This window comes from Chlamydotis macqueenii, chromosome 13 (genome assembly GCF_036417535.1).
Source record: "Chlamydotis macqueenii isolate bChlMac1 chromosome 13, bChlMac1.mat, whole genome shotgun sequence".
Lineage (NCBI taxonomy): Eukaryota > Metazoa > Chordata > Aves > Otidiformes > Otididae > Chlamydotis > Chlamydotis macqueenii.
Genome location: NC_141568.1, coordinates 14,382,738 through 14,399,410, shown reverse-complemented (window position 1 = coordinate 14,399,410; position 16,673 = coordinate 14,382,738). Strand labels below are relative to the sequence as shown.

Below are 16,673 nucleotides of genomic sequence, written 5' to 3'. Positions count from 1 at the left end.
TTCAAAGATACGGAACCGTGTGTATTAACATTCTAGCAATGCAGACATGAGATGTTGACAGCTATGATCTGAATTCAGTGCAGCGGTGAGACTTTGAGAGCTTGTCTGATGTCTCAGCCGTTCCTGTGCCTTGTTTTTCTTGTGCTGGCAGAGAGCGCTCCAATTTTTATCTTGCGCACTGTGGTGCTGGGGATTTGTAGTTGTGAGTTTGTATTGTAGCTGCTGCCTGTCTGTCACTTAAGAAGGTACTCTTGTATGTCTCATCTTTGATAGTTTGAAGTCTGCCCATTGAAGGCTTCATTTGTTGTAATAGTGAGCTACAGTGGAGACATTTTTCTTCCTAGGAAGCTCTCCAGTGTTTGTTACACCGCAGTGGCTTCAGTTTAAAGGAACAAAAGTTCAGGTATCTAAAGAAGGGGCTGGAGGAAACGAAAGGAAGTTTTCAAGTGACGTAAGTGGTAAAGCATGTCCCTGGGAGCTCAACTGGAAGCCCTTTGGCAAGGGGAGAGGGAGAAGAGGAGGAATCTTTCTGAACTCATTTCCTTCAGGTGTAAGGGCTCTGCTCTGTACCTTGTTATTTTATTTACGCTCTATGGAGTAGTGAGGTAAGGATCACATGATGTTATTCACCATGTCTCTCTTGCTGGAGTTTGTGACAGCTTTGCACATTTAGGTTTAAAATGTGAGCAATCGTATTTTGAAACAAGACTTGCTCAAAAAATACTTTGGTGGAACAAATTTCAGGAAGTGTACTTTGAGGAGTTCTGATTGGTTTTGCTCGATAGCACAAATCTGTCACCTTTCTGTGCTAACAAATTGTTAGTCTGGCGCTGTCAGTTAGATGCTGACAGTGCTAATAAACAACCGAAACTGAAGTTGCAGGTAAGAAATGAGATAGAAGCTCCCAGTGGCTTTTACTGGAGATGAAAGAGTCCTGAAGCTCAGGTGGCGACTTTTTGCAGCCAGAGAAGAGATGTTGCCCGTATATGACAGGCTGTGATAAGAGGGTTCTTGAATTGGCATCAGACAGTGCCAGTTCTGGATTGGTGGTGTCACCATGGTAGAGAAACCTGAGCTATTGAGACAGCTGAGGTATCAGTACCACCTTTGTGGCTTCTCCCTTCTGTTACTCTCTTGGGGCTAAGGCGGTTTAAATCCAGTATGCGGTGGTTCCCTCCTTTGTTTCCTCCCACCACGTTGTATCCTAGCAGTAAAAACAAACACCCTCACCTCCCTTCGCTTTTCAGGCAGATTACTTCTCTGCTCAGTTTTGCAAATCCCAGTGCCAGGGCAAGGGAAGAGGGAGGGACTGCAGCAGCACAGACACAACTTGCTTTAGACTGCCACGGCGCTGCACCCGTAGCTGGCGTTGTCTTTATCCCCTGCCCTTTAATGCACCTGCTCCGTAACGGTGCTTTTTTTTAAAGAAGCAAATTAAATGATTTATGAAAACTGTCCCTTTACCATTGCTAGACTTTTCTCCCTTGACATCAGTAAAATCTAGCATAGTTTACTAGCAGATATTTCAAAGCAAGTACAGCATGCAAAAAGTTTATTTGGAGCACTTAAGAAACTCTTAAGGTTTATCAGCTTTTCTTAGCTTTGGATCTTCCACTGCTCATGCACTGAGATACAAACACAATTCTTTGAGTTAAAGATCATTGAGACTTACTTTTAGCTGAATGGTGGTTTTCTCATTCTGGTGGTTTTTGTCTTTACTGTTAAGAGCTCATCTTTATTTACTGGTGGTTTTTGGGTTGGTTTGTGGTTTTATTTTACTTCACCTTTTTTTTTCCCTAGAAGAGGGGAGGCTGCCAGGCTACCATTGAAAAATTGCCTTGACAGGGAGGCTAGGTAACAAATCACATCTGTCAGTAGATTGATCCGTTGTTCACACTACTCTTTGTTTGGGGAGATGGTTGTTACCCTCAGAGAGTAAAGGAGAATTTAGCTTCCAGCCCTCTTCTCACCTCCTTGTCTGCAGTGAACACACAGGGAGTGGTTCCACAACAATTTAAGGTGATACCAGTCAAGCCTGTGGGACTCTGCCCTGTGGGACTGTCTGACGATCTGTTAGCCAGGCCTGTGGTGAGCTGGTTCAAGGAGATAACTGGTTGAAAACCAGCCACATCAAAATAATTATGATGATTTAATCTATTGACAATGTCAGAAGTTGCTGCCTTTTCTTTTTTTTTTAATTGAGGACTGCTTTTCAGGGTTTTGCTCCCTGACGTGGGTTGCAGGAGAGTCGATAGAGGGATGGGCTGAGCTGGGAGAAGGGCAGGATTGCAGCAAGCCTCACTGAGTTCCATTCAAAGTGGTGTTGAATAGTTTTGTCTTAGGACTTGCTGGGTACTTAATTCCTGAGCCACTGTGTGTGTGTCTCCTGAATGTTGTCAATTGGAACAAAAGGATGAGAGGCAACAGGTCACAGGTTGTGGCAAGGGAAGTTCTGTGGATGGCTCGCTTCCAGCGTTCCTCAGATGAGCAGACTGGCAGAAATGTACGTGACTCTTACGTTCCTGTGCTGCCACAAATAACTCCTGCTTTTGTCACGGTGATGTTTGTAGCAGTTCAACCTTAACTATATTTGAAGCATGGGACTCTTGTCCTCTCCCTCTCAAATATGTGTTTCTGTTTGCTGTTGATTTGTCAGCACATCTCACAGCTTCTGTTTCCCCATTAGGTGGGCTCTGCTTGGTAAACAGGAACAGTGTAAGACTCATCAGGGTAGGGCAGTCAACCCACAACTTCCAGGCTGTTGTGACTCAGGAGGACAGTTTGTCTTTGTTGTCCTCTTTGTGCTGGGGCAAGGTGGATTGTCTCATGGGTGGCAGTAGTTCCTGACCACCATTTCACTTTCTTGACCTGTTTTACCTCCCCCAGCCACGCGGTGGGTTGTAGCGGAGTGTGACCGGGGAGGACATCCCAGAGGCTGACGCTGATTGTGCATGGATTCCTGATTCTAGCAAAAGTCACCTGTCCTGCAGCCTCTTCTGCGTTTCTGAGCTGCTCCTGGAAAAGACAGTCAAGCAGCCTTTGCAATGACAGTTTGCTGTCGACAGCTGTCTTTTCTGGTAGTTGTTTTGAACAGGGGTTTACTCATGGATACTTTGGCGCGCTGCCATTCTGCAGCAAGTTTGACCTCTCTGGTGGCAGCAGAGCCTGCTGCCTGTCCATGGTGGCTCTGCGTGTTCTGTGCAAACAGAGCAAGCGTGGCCTGTGGGCAGAGGAGGTGCCAAGTGGCACAGGCCTCTGTGCCAAGGGGGCCAGGTGGTTTCACGAGGACTTTGAGCCGTCACAGGAAGACTGCTGAAAGAGCCAGTCTAGCTGTTCTTCTTCCTGTGACTTTGTTTTTTTTTCCAGCCCTTTCCTTTGCCCAGCAGTAGCGATTGTGTAATGAGCTGGATCGTGTTAACTGTCTTTTTGCTGGATCAGTCCCAGATACAGTGCTTTCCGTGCACTAGGTGGGGAAGAGGAGACCCAGAAGGGCAGAAGAGGGAGGGTGAGAAGAAAAGGGCGGAAAGGTGTGTTGGTATCCTTCTCACAGCACCGTCTTCAGCTGTTTCATGGTTGCTTTGGGATGTGCAGCCTGTTGTCCAGAGATGTCGATCAGCACTGGATTAGGTTGCAGGCATTTTTCTGAGAGAGGAAAGAAAGACTACTTTCAGGAGAGTGGCGGAAGAGCTAATCTACCTTGGTCCATACTAAGTTTATTTAATTCTTCCTCTAGCTTTCTTACACAAGTGCACCATATCTCAGATTTAAAAATAGCTTAGTTTCTCTCTGACTGAAAAAGAAAAATAAAGGTCAGATGTATTGGTTGTTTAGCAGTCTCTACATTAGTAGCAAGTGATCTGCCCCTTTCTTCCTTGCTTATGTTTCTCCTTGCCAGCTTTCCATTTCTCCTCAGCATATGGTGAGCGTGATGGCTCTTTGAAAAGCTTTGCACTCGCGTGCTCTAATAGTTTCCAGATGCTGATAGAAGGCCTGGCCGTGAAGCGCTCTGACGCTGGTGGCTGTAACGGCATGGCTGTCTGCGTGCGTCCATCAGCTGGTTGTACTGCGGACACCGTATAATATTGTGTGTGTCTGGACGTGGCTGTAGGGAAGGCTAAGGAATATTCTGGGGCAACGGAGTATTTCTAGTGTCTGCACGTGCTGTGTGATCCCTTATTTGTATCTGATAAGCCTGTAAATAATTGATTTCCTCCCCCTTTTTATTTTTTCCGTCATCGTTTCCAAGAGTCCAGAACGAGCACAGAGAGGGAGGGTTGTTCTGCTGTTTGCAGGTATGTCTGCTTACTTGAATTTATGCTGCTCCGCAGACAGTCATTTAAACAAACCAACATGTACGTGAATCCCCCCGAGTAGAGCCAGTAAACAGTTCTCGCCTTGTTCCCGTTCGCATGCAGTCTTGCCCAAGCAAGTCGTGCTTGCTCTGCTACTGACTGACTGAGCTGTGGTGCTCTGAAGTGTAGAGACACTCATTTTCTGCAGAGGCTTCGCATCAGTTGATGACATCTCATACGTGGTGTTATTTTTTGTTGTTGTTCTGTCAAGCTCTTGCAAAAGGGAGTAATACTGAGAGCAGCTTTTTCAGTGAAAAGCAAGTTGTGAGGTTGGTCTGTCTGATTTGCAGTTGATAATGTTTTTTAATTGCATTTTGTTTTCAAATCAACGAACTGGAAAGTGAAACTGGGTGCTTTATAGCAGTGTCATGGCCTTATCCCTTGTAATGGTAGGATGTCAATTTCTCATGAAAATAATTTGTGAAATTAGGAAACAGAATGGAAGTAGCGATGGTGATGTGTGACTTTTTCACTTGTGATGTGTGCATTTAGGTATGTTGGAAGTCTGAGACCTCCCCGATTTCAGGCTGTGATAACTTCTTTCTGTTGATTTTTCTTTCTTTTGTTAAAGACAGAAAAATTAACAGAATTTTGTTTAAATTTCTTTTGTTTAATTTTTCTTTCTTTTTTTGTTTTATTTTCTTCTTTCTTTTAATTTGTGAGATTTTGCACATTAAAGAGAAACATTTCAGGAAAAGTTTTGTGGGTTTTTTTTTCTTTTTCCCCTCACCCCCCTCCCTGCTATTTCTAAATATCTATTATAGAAAAGGTAGGAATATGGCAAAAGTAAACTCTAGCAGAATCAACTGAACATCTATAGAATATGTGTACAACGTTATTATGCTTCAATTCTTCAGGATATGTTTACAGTTAATAAATCAAATCATAGAATGGGGGGAACTAATTGTTTAAATGTTCTGGGGTTATAGATCTAAGCACTTCTCTGTTTAATAATTAAATTGTACAAGTTGCATAACTTTTAGAGGGGGAAGTTTTTTTCCTTCACTTATGAAGCTCTGGGATGATGTACTGCTAAAGAATTTATGATCTATGGTGAAGCCTGACTCTTTTTTTCAGCTCTGCCACTGGCCCTGTAAAGCTGAGCTGTGTTCACTGCATTCTACGGACTGTGCTGCCAGATTCCTTACCTGCTTTTCTAGGAACGGGGATGATGATGTACCTGCAGTATAAGGCTGCATCTCTGTTTCCACACTACGGTTTCAACCCTAGAGACACAATCTTCCTTCTTGTTTACAAGTTCTTTGTGTGGATGCTCTCCACGTCCAGTCTCTGTTCCTTGTGGAGCCGTCAGCACGTGGGGATCTGTGAATGCAGTGTGTGTTGCTTTCGCAGCACTCTCCTAGCTCTGGCTATCTGTCACTGTTCTAAACAGAAAGTATTCTTATTTCATAAATCATCTGTCAAAACTTTCTGTGCTACTTTTGCTGTAATATATTTTCCACATAATTTAAAAAAATAGATCTTACATAAATATTGCAGTTATTCTATAATTCCATGAAAACTTATGTTAGCAGATAAATCCTCCTTTCCTAAGAATTGTTACCATCCATTTCCTGATTGAAGCCTAAACAGGAGGAAATTAGCCTACAGGGATGGGAGAATACCTCTGAAGAGAAGCAGCTACCTGGCAGCGCGGCGTTTGCTTCTGATTCGGGTGTTGCACTTACATTGTTCCCCCTGTTTTTTAGTGGTGAAAACAGAACTCAGGCTGCTGTTTGAAGCTGACTCTGTTATGATGGACTGAGGCAAGATTAGTCTTCAGTGTGAAACTTGTAGTCTTTGTATGACTTGCCCTCTTTTGGATGCCTTTCTATTGACTATTTGTCATACCTCTGGTGTCTGTCCTTACTGTTTCCTGGGCTTTGTTCACGCCAGGAACAATGGCCAGTTGCTTAGACTGGCAGTCAAACACTCTTACGTCCATTCAGTTGTGGAAACCTGTTTAACTTCCCTAATATATTGGATACAGATTTTCAGCAGTGCATTTGGAAGTGAGGCTTGTTAATCAGCAGGAAAAACGGAACAAAATTCCTACTTATTCAATTGGGTGTAGCCAGAATAAATAATCAGAGAATTAGTATCAGTAATGCCTTATGCTGGTTCCAGAGTGAATGCACTGTTTGCCACTGATGTGGTTTATGTGAATGAACTGTGTTGAATACCAGCTGACTTAGAGAACAATTCAGCTCTCAAGAATGAAAAATCTAAAGTTGGAAAGCTATCTTGGACACCTTAGCTTCAGATACAGTTGGTTTTGGCCACTGTATATTGCAGGGTTTGGGGTTGTGTTGGATGTGATGGCGCTTGTGGTGGGAGATGGAAAAGTTAGTTGTTCTGGCCAGATCCTAGCGGTGATTTTAGCCTGGTGAGGCTTGTATTAGGCATTTTATTTCTTAAGTGGTGCTCAAGTCAAGTCTTCATCTCTGATCTGTGTTTTGCTAATCTACATCATCAGTCTTTCCCCTTCCTGAAGGTAGCGCACAGAAAAGGGACAGGTTTGACCCTTCCTACAGCTGACATCTACCAGTTGAATGTGATCCTAAAATTGGAAGGGAGCTGGGAATCTGTTACCTCAGTCTAAAGAAAAGAGTTTTTATTCTTCCTTTGTTGTGTTAGTTTTTACTCATAAGCAGACTGAGAAGATGTGTTATGTTACCAGATTGCTGCCTCTTAATTTTGTTTTGCTCACTCACTTTCTCTTCTGTGCTCTTTTGGCTTTTAGAGCTTCTCTGCCTTGCCAAGGGCTGACACGCAGTGGACTTCTCCATGCCTCGGGATACTAGTGGATGTTTTTAATGAGCTCTTAAGGATTTCATTTTCTTGCCTTTATCTACTTCTTTTCAGCCTTGCATTATTTGCCTTTACTGACCTCTGCTTGGGGAGTTGCGATTCTTTCTGGAGCCCATCAGTGCTATTTCTGAAGTGCTGTTACAGAACAGCAGAGTATCCACGAATAAAACCAGGACCGCTTCCACTTCAGAGGTTCATTCTATTCCATTAAGAAGTAGTTCCAAAATATTTATTGTTAGACTGAGGAGTCGGAGACAGCTGGAATCCAGTATGTTATGTACCGTAGGTAATTTTTTTTAAACAGATGTAACTTTTTTTTCGTTGTTTTAAAATAACATGCCCCTTCCCCCGCCATAACTGCAACAATGTGGTTTCAGGTGGTGAATTGATAAGGGTTATCACTTCTCTCCACTCTTTAAACTTGGCATGAAGTCAGGGCCCACCTCAGGCTACAGGAATGATAGTTCAGAGCTTTGCACAAGAGACTCTGAAAGTCACTGAAATGCCACCAGTATGACGGGGTGTATTATTAATCTCTGAGTAATTGAGCTTGGTTATTTTAGACTTAACTGTGTGTGTTGAAAGAATGGGGTGCATGATAGCTGGGAGGACAGGATTCCTACCAGATACGTGTGGTTATTAGAAAAACATGGCAGGATGCAGTAAGCCTCTGAATCACAAACTTGCCTCTGGAAGGGAGGAACATCCCTTGTTTAATTCATGGCTTTGCTGAGCTGCTTGGTCTTGGCTGAGCCACGTAGCAAAATGCCAATCCCAGGAATTTCTGCTGCGTGTTTGTGATATTGTTAGTTCACCAACTGAGCAGGGAATGACTGCTTTACTGGAAGTCACTGCCTACAAAACAAATTAATGTCTCTGTTTTTAGCCCTTTAAGTTTAGGCTTTGGTGTATCTTAGCATACATAGTGAAGCATGCTGTAAGGAGAGACTACTGTGGCAGGGTGTTACTGGCAGAGTAAAGAAGAGTTTTATCTCATGGCTTGTGACCATTGGATAGCCAACCAGTGCTAAACTGATGCATTTTTTCCACCTTAGTTTCCCCGCCTTTCAGATGGGGTGAAGTTTGTCTGCCTTCTAGCTAAACTTCACAGGCACTTGGAAGAGGAGTGGCACGGAGTGTTTCACCATCCTGGCTTGGTACCTTTCAACAGGTTAAGAAATAAATAAAGGGAGACCATGATATCTTTCTTTTCATGGCAGAGCCCTAATAAATCTCTGCTAATTGTCAGAACTAGCATTTGAGTGTGTTTTTTAAGTTTCTTGGAGAAAGTCTTGTAGCTTTTTGGATATACAAATACCTTTTTCTTTGTTTAAGGTGTACTGCCCTGGTCCAGTTATGGCCATGGATTAATTACTTTGTCCCTCCTTCTACCCCCCTTGTGTTTATTTTGCGTATAGCAATGCCTCCCAAGTGCTGCGTGCTTTCCAGGCATTCCAAGGGAGATGTTCTACACATGAGCTCTGTTGCTGTGTTCTCCTCTGTTCTACCCCAAAGTTCTTCATTCCTGCACTTGAAAAGCCAAATGCATGCAAGTGCTGGAATTTCAGCATTAGCTACCTGCTGTCAAAGGGCAGCTCTGTTCTTAAAGTTTTTCTGCTGGGTTCATGAGGATTTTTGTGGGTTGCTTGCACAAAGTTGCTTTAGACTAACCAAAAAACTTTTCTTATGTTGGCTTTTTGGCAGGCTCTCTGGGTATCATATTTGTTCTGAAAAAATGTCTTTTGACTCGATGCATTGCTTGTCACATGGGTGGGTTCCCCTTCTGGGGACAAACCAAAGGCAGCCGTCACTGTACTCCTCTACTTGTATGAGTAACACCTAAAACAGCCTCTTGAAGAGATCGCTTTGAATTTAGGTTAGTCAAGCACTGTCACTCCTGTGAAACAACTTTTCTTGTTGCTTTTTGGCTAATTTCTGCCCAGTGACAATATATAATGCTTCCTGGCTGAGTCAGTGCATCTGAGATATTTTGTATCTTTAGGAGTTGAATTTTAATTTAGAAGTACAGTCATCATTTTGGCTCTTTCCATATCTTTTTCAGGGAAAGTCTTTTATTGGCAGAAGCAAAAAAAAAAAAAAAAGTCTATTTTAAAGATATACACATTTAAATTGCAACACTGAAAATATCTGTGCGGCACAACCCACCACCCAAGTTCTCTTAGGAGCCAAAAGGGAATGCTGTCCTATTTGAATATCACTGTGCTGGAGCAGCACACATGCTGATGTTTGCTGCAGAAGTACTTGGGAACTGGGCGAGGGAACCGAAAAGCTTTGTCTCTTTGAACTCAATCTTACCACGCTCATGGTGCTCTAAGATCTAGAGGGAAAAACATTGGCAATTCTGGTTGTGTGCTGTGTGGAGGTGCGCGTGCAGCCAGAGTCTTTTGGCACGAGGGCTTGTTACCAAGGTCCTTCACTTGTCTGCTGTGGCCATGGAGAGCCCATGCGTGGGTAAAAGAGGCAGAGCTGATGTTGTGACTGGTGGTTAGTGTGGCTGGTTCAGTCTATTCCATTTTTAAAAGGCAACCAGTATTGACTGGGCAGGGCTGAGATGCAGTAGAAGTCTGGAAAAATTTGGTGCTATGGTAACTGCCGGGGCTGCTGGTAAGTGGAAACCAGGCTTCTCATTGAATCACTGGCATGTGTCTGCGTTTATTTTTGTCTCTCTGCTCTGTTTGGAATTGATCTACTGATGCAGCAGTTTTGAAGCTTCTGATTGGGTGTGGGGGGCAGTTCCAAGTATTCAATGCTCACTGCTGAGGAGATGGTTTTAGGAGGTCACTTTTGCCTGGCTTTAGTTAGGGCATATATCTTACATTTAAATCCATTCTCCATCAGATGTATCATTACCTAAAACTCTAAAAAAAGATTTTTTTTTTTTTTTTTCCCATTTGAAAGTGTGTGGCAGTGTTTCTTACATTTCTTCCATATTGCTGTATCTGTGCTTCCTCTTCTAAGAGGCTCTTTGAATCCCTCAAAGAGGGGCTCCAGTTAATGTATACCCTGTGTGGAGTCTGTCCACACCTGAAACCTCCAAAACCAGCGATGATGCAAGCAGGTGGACCCTGTAGAGATTTATGTTGAATGATATTGAATGTTATAATTCATTAATTTAAAAAAAAAAAACAAGTAGTAGGTTGTACTTGAGAATGCCCACAAATACTGTTTAACTAGTTGTGTACACAAAACTGATTTGAGAAGCTGTTCTGCACCAACAAGTTCAGAAAGCAGCTGATGCTTTTGGTGGTGGTAGAGTTGAAGATGCCTTTTTTTTTTTCTCCTCAGTATTCAAGAAACTGGAGCAGTTTTTTTAATCTCAGGCTTTGTAGATCTCAAAGCTCATTTCATCCATCACTTCTGATATGTTAATCAATAGTAGATGGGAAAAGCAAAGTAGCAAACATCTTCTGAAACAATAACCAGCAGTTGTGTATGTCACAGTTCTGGATATATGCTGTGGGCTGTGGAGCTGAAACTCAGCATGGTGGGAGAGTCTTATTTTAGGTTTCCTGCAAGTTCTGTGTACAGTTCTACAGTCATTATGGTCTTATTTTTAAAGCCTGTCGTAAGTTTTAAATGGGAACATAAGTTGAAGAGCAAAATTCTGTGAACCAGGAAGGCTTGTGGTCATGCTGGTTTGTTTTTTTTTTTTTTCAGTGAGACATTTTCCATAGTGTTGTGTATCTAGATTAAAGTGTCATCTTAAATTAAAATTTTCTGGATTTGTAGTACTTGCTTTTTATAAAAATACAAGCTTCTAGCCCTAATATAAAGCTCTGTTGCTTGAAAATGGAACAATGCTCTTGTGTGCATTTTTGTCCTTGGTTATGTGCATGGGATTTGCTGCAGAACACAAAAGAGGAAGGATGAATCTGCACAGAAAATAATAAAGTTGAGCAGGATAACTGAAGTGAGAGATGACCTGTTCTATCTGAGTTCAACAATTATGTTATTTCTTGTAATTTCCAACGGTTTGTTCAATGTTGCACCCTTACGGTGGCAATGGAGTGCAATGACTCAACAAGAGATGGGGACAGAAGGGAAGCTATCAGGATGCTGCAGCCATGATTCTGCTGAAGCTGTGGGCCAAGGCTGGGTGTAGAAAAGTAGTGTCCACGCTCTCTGTTAAATTTCAGATGTGCTCATGTCAGCAGCAGCAGAAGTAGAGGCAGAGGAACACGCGAGCACCCTCGGGCAGTAAGGAGGGATGGAGCTGGCCCGTGGCCCTGTGCTGGTGCAGCTGTGCTGTGTGGGACTGAAACTACGGAAGCCAACACCGCTGCATGACAAAGCTGCGCTAGTGGAGGCAAAGTGGCCACCGTTTTACTGCAGTTCACCTTCAGCTTAGCCAAATAGATTGGACATAATAAACATTCTCTATGCCGAGAGGCATATCCTGCTCATCGAACAAGATCAGGCAGCTGTCGGCAAATCAGGAGTTTTGGGCTTGCTAATGTGAGCAGATGAAGGTGAGGGGATCCTTCTGCCAGAGTAGTTGAGTGCTCTGCTCCTTGACAGATTTTTGCTAGGAGTTTTCAGGTCTGTCAGAGTCAGAACCAAGCACTCTGCTATTATTGCACCAGACTTAGATTGGAAAGGGTCTCTGTAGGTCATCCACTTCAGCTCCCCAGCCAGAGCAGGGCCAACCTCAAAGGTACATCAGGTTCCTCAGGATAATGTGCAGTCAAATTTTTTGCTGTATTGAAGGGTGGAGATTCAGTAACTTTTCTGGGCCCAGTGTTTTATCGTGCTCATGGTTAAAATATTTTTAGTAATGTCTAATGGGAGTTTTCTTTGTTACAACTTTGATCCCCCCTTTGTCTTCTGTTCTTAAGACTGAAAAAACACATTTGCCTCAGCCTCTCCTCATGCATCCTGTGGCTTGAGCCTCCTGACTGTCTTGGTGGCCTCTGCTGCACTCACTCCGGTTTGTTACTCTTCCTTGTGTTGGCGAGCCCCACACTGAGTATGATACTCACAGGTGCTGAATAGAGGGGAGCCAATCTCTTTGTTTGACCCTGCATTTGTACTAGTACAGCCCAGGATGAGGTTGGTGGGTGTAGTTCTTTGTATTGTACTGCTTAATCATGTTGTTTTTTCCTCCCTCCTGTTTTTTTTCCCCTCTTCTTTTTCTTGGCTTTCCTGAGTCGCCTTTTCAGGTCACAGGTTTTGTTCTGAGCCTGTAATATGATGTCTTTACCTCACCTCTGTGTTCCTGGGAGCATTTTTCTTATCCTTGATCTCTTATCATTTCAACCTATTACCAGTCCATGAGGTGACTTTTTTTTTTTTTTTTTTTTTTTTGTACCAAGATAATTTCTTTAAGATCTTCTGGTGAGGGACCATATCTCATCATCTCTGTGTTCCAGCAGTGGTAATTTGCCTATGGTGTTCCAAACTCCTTCCATGTCTTTTTCCTGGCAGTTGTTGGTGCTGGAGGGTTCTTGGAGTGTTTTGCAGGCTGTGTTTTCTATCATAATAGGGAAGTGGAGACCAGCAGTTATCTCTGTTCTTAAAAAGCTGAACCCTTTCACTGATACACAAGATCAGAATAGCGACTAGCTGCCGTTGTCTTAGCTGAATGCCCAAAAGTTTTGCCTTTTCTTCGCCCACTTAATGTGTCTTTTGAAGCAGTGCTGGTCTTTACAATTGAGCTTTCTATTTCAGGACATACTGCAAACTATACAGGGCTTAATTTTGTACGAATCTTCTCCACTCTTTTGTTACATCTTGCCAGGCTGCTCTGCGGCATGTGGCAGCAGAAACCTTTGGGATGCCTTTTGTTAGGCAGCCTCTAACCCCTCCTTGGAGGGGGTGCATGCCCAGGCTGGTGCCAGCTGACCCTTGGCTGCCAGTTCCCTTAGCACAGGTGAGACAGAAACGATCCCTCTTTGTGCTGGAGGAGCTGGTTAGCCTGCGGTAGGGAAGGTGATGCACTTGAGCTCCTTCCATCATGACCAGGCAAGCTCTTCTCTTTGTAGGCAGGTTACAGGCTTTTAGCATTTCTGTGGAGAATATCAGATTTGCTACGTAATAATACATATCCTAGACACTTTGGAAGCCCTCACAAATCTCTCTTTATCCTGCTAAATGAGACATAGGAAATCCAGCCAAATGTCCTGGAATCTCTGTGATTGGAGAGTTTCTGAGATAAACTTGTTTACCCTAAATGCCGTGAGGAGGTTCAAATCTTCTGCTCCTGAACTGGCTGCTGCCAAAGCCTCTTTTCAGTATTTTTCTAAGTTCAATGGTGGTCTTACTATTTCCTTTGTCAAACACTAACACTTTTCTGGTGCTTGTGTAATTACATAATTTATACATGGTGAGAGCTGCAGGTCCTGGACCAACCTTTCTTGGCTGTAGCTGCTGTTACGTTGGCGTAGCCTTATTTGTCAGCATTCACCCCAAGAAACTTTGAACTTGAAGAGCCCTAGTCTTGCAGCAGGAAAACACTGAGCTGGGTGAAGGGAAGTTACGAGTCCAGCGATACGTTCTCCATATCGTGACCGTATATCATTTTCCTCTGAAGATAACCATAAGAGGCCAAGGGCCCGCTAAAAGGAAAAGGCAGGGTATAGAATGGTTAGCAATTCGGTGATGGAGTACGTAGGTACCTGGGTTTGGTGCCTACTCACTGGTAGGAGTGACTTGACTGGTAGGCACAAAGTTCACTGCTCTCCCAAGGCATCTGAATATTGTACCAGTTGCTGAGAATGAAGTGATAGTTGTGGTCCCTGTGGTGCCGAAAGTGTAGGGAAAAGCAGAAAAAGTATGTAAAACTTTGAACTATTACATATGAAGTTGAAAAATTGTGCCCAGTACCTGAAAAAGAGATGAGGAGGGACCATTCTGGTACATTGCTGAGAAATTGGTCTGAGGAGAAGGGGTTCGGATCCTCTGGAAGCTGGGACTCTTCTGAAATAGAGTGTGTTCTTTAAGAAAGGACTGACTTAATTTAAAGCACTGTAAAACTGGGTTCCGTGTGTTTAAAATCTGAAAGGTCGTGCTACCAAAATATGGAGTGTACAAGAAAGACAAAGTTGGCCATGTTTGTGAAGAAGTGGTGCTATTTAATAAAGAGATTATAGACTGAGATCTTATAGATCTTATAGATCTATATAAGGTTATAGATCTCTAAGGATTAAAATTCCTGTGTAAACAAGAAAAAAATCAAATATTACCATTTCCGTGCTATTTGCTTGGGCTGGTGATAGTGGTTGAGATGGGGAAGTCAGGGGCAGGAAACAATTGCTGCAGGAGACTTAATCCACATAGCTTGAAGAAACGTGTCTTTGGGGTCCAATTCTGAAATAATGCTTTAGACATGGTTAATGATTTATGGACAATGTGGTTGGGAAAGCCATGGGAAGAAAACTGATACCTGTGAAAGAATAGCAGGGCAGTGGCTGTAGCCTGTTTGGATTTATACCTTCACATGAACAAGAGCCCAACAGTAACTGTTAATTTCAGAGCGTGGTAACAGGGCAGCTGTTTCTGTGGTTCCTGGGGATACTGAGAGAACTACAGACCATGCCAATTAACAGAAATAAAACAAACGAAATAGATATGTGCATAAATACTGCAGTGAGGAAGAGAGCCTTTGCGAAAGCTGGCTATGCCTTACCGTCCTGTTGAACACAGAAGTAGGTAAGGAGCAGTCTGCCTGGACTTGTGAAAGCCATTTGGCAAGGTCCAGTCTCAAAAATCCTTGAGGAAGGTAAAGGAAACATGGGATAAAGTGAAGGAGCTTGTGCAGTTGAGTGATTGGTTAGAAGATTAGCTAACAGGTAGGAAACGGGGCAGAGACGTGAATGGCCCACGGGTGTCATGCCCCTTCTCACCGCAGCTGAGGGTGTTCACGGGTGGATTTCTGCGCGGATGTGTGCTAAGCCTCTGATATTCACAGCCTTAATAAATGACCTGGAAGTGCAATTAATAGTAAGATTATGTATTTTGCTGATAATGTGAAGCTAATTATAGTTGTAAAGTCAAGGGCTGACTACGGATGATGAAATGAAAGGTGCAGTTCAGTCTGGATAGATGTGAAATGATTCCTGTGGGGGGGAAATAAACAATCCAAACTTGACATGATAATGGTCTCTGAGCTGCCTCGTGTAGTGCAGGGACAAGTTCTTTGTGTCCCAGTTCCGTGGAAAAAAACAGCTCAGTTTTCATCTGCAGTCAAAAAATAAATGGAATAATTGAGACCAGGAGGGGGAGGAGGAATAAAAACCAAAATGGAGAACTTCATTATACTGTTGTGTGTAATAATCACCGTGTGTTTGTGTTGTGAATGATGCTTGTGGATCTTGTTTCCTCCTACTTCTCAAAGAAGATACAGAACTGGTGTAGCAAGAATAATAAAAAGTATAAAGCAGCTTCCATATGAGCAACAACAGAGTAAACTGGGAGTAGTCAGCCTTGAGATGAGACCATTGGGGAGTGGGGCACAAATGCGGACTTTAAAATCCTTGAGAAAGTTAGCAGAGAAATGCTTTTCCTCTCTCTTCCAATTCTGAAAACGCAAGTGCCAGCAAAACTGGTGTGGACAGTAATTGAGTGGTGGAGCTGCAGCGTGTTACCTGTCCAAGAAGCTTACAAAGACTCAGAAAGCGGTCAGATTAATGGAAGAAAATTTACTGGGGCTGTGAAATACAGAAAGACCATTTTTTGCTTCGGTAATTCTGTAAAATGTGTTGGACAATGAAAGAATGTTTTTGGAAAGTACAACTGATTGTCCTGTGCATCCACTACCAGCTGTTCCTGGAGACGATAAATTAGGCCAGACACATTTGTTCTCATATACTGTATCTGCCCTTATGTATTTTTTTTACTCTGTTGTTAATCACGTATATAATTTTTTTTTCCTGATATATAGAAAAAAACCCACCAAACATTTAATTGCTGGTTGTTTTCCAGTCCGTTTCCTACCTATTAAGAGGTAAAGAGTAGCTGTAGTTGTGTATCGGAAAGCTGTCAGTCAGTAAAGCAGACTGACATTTTATCTTGGATTCAAGAGAAGACTAAAAAAGGAATGGAAAATCTTTAGTGATGAAACATTCTTACCTTAACTGATTTGTGGATTGTTTTCCCCCCCTGTATTTCTGCTGCAGGAAATCTTGTGGATAGACCGTCCTGTGCTTGACTGATGTTTTGTTTGATTTTTTTGAAGGTACATGGGAATAGGACTTTCTGCTCAAGGGGTCAACATGAACAGGCTTCCTGGTGAGTCACTGTTAAGATTTGGTTTGACTGCAGACTATGTTAAATGTTCATTTGAAATAAAGATTTTAATTTATATATATGAATTAGTGAATGTGTGTTTCTATTAATATAATGTCGTTACTGTAAATGTCTTACATCTGGGACTTTCAAACTATTGAGTGTTATCCTAAACTGAGTTACTAGTATTGTTAATTTAGCCATGATGATTTCAGCAGATAATAGAAATTAATAATAAACTAATGAGTAATGGGTAAGGTGATGAGC

General features: G+C 42.7%; 1 protein-coding gene across 2 annotated transcripts in view; it reads left to right on the top strand.

Moving 5' to 3' along the window:
• Nucleotides 1–16,673, top strand: part of RANBP10 (RAN binding protein 10) — a 70,939-nt gene that overhangs the window by 3,018 nt on the left and 51,248 nt on the right. For both annotated transcript variants that reach the window (XM_086757749.1, XM_086757747.1), the window contains exon 3: nucleotides 16,357–16,409. In XM_086757749.1, coding sequence (XP_086613875.1) covers nucleotides 16,357–16,409 — 53 coding nt within the window. The remainder of the gene's footprint in view (nucleotides 1–16,356; nucleotides 16,410–16,673) is intronic.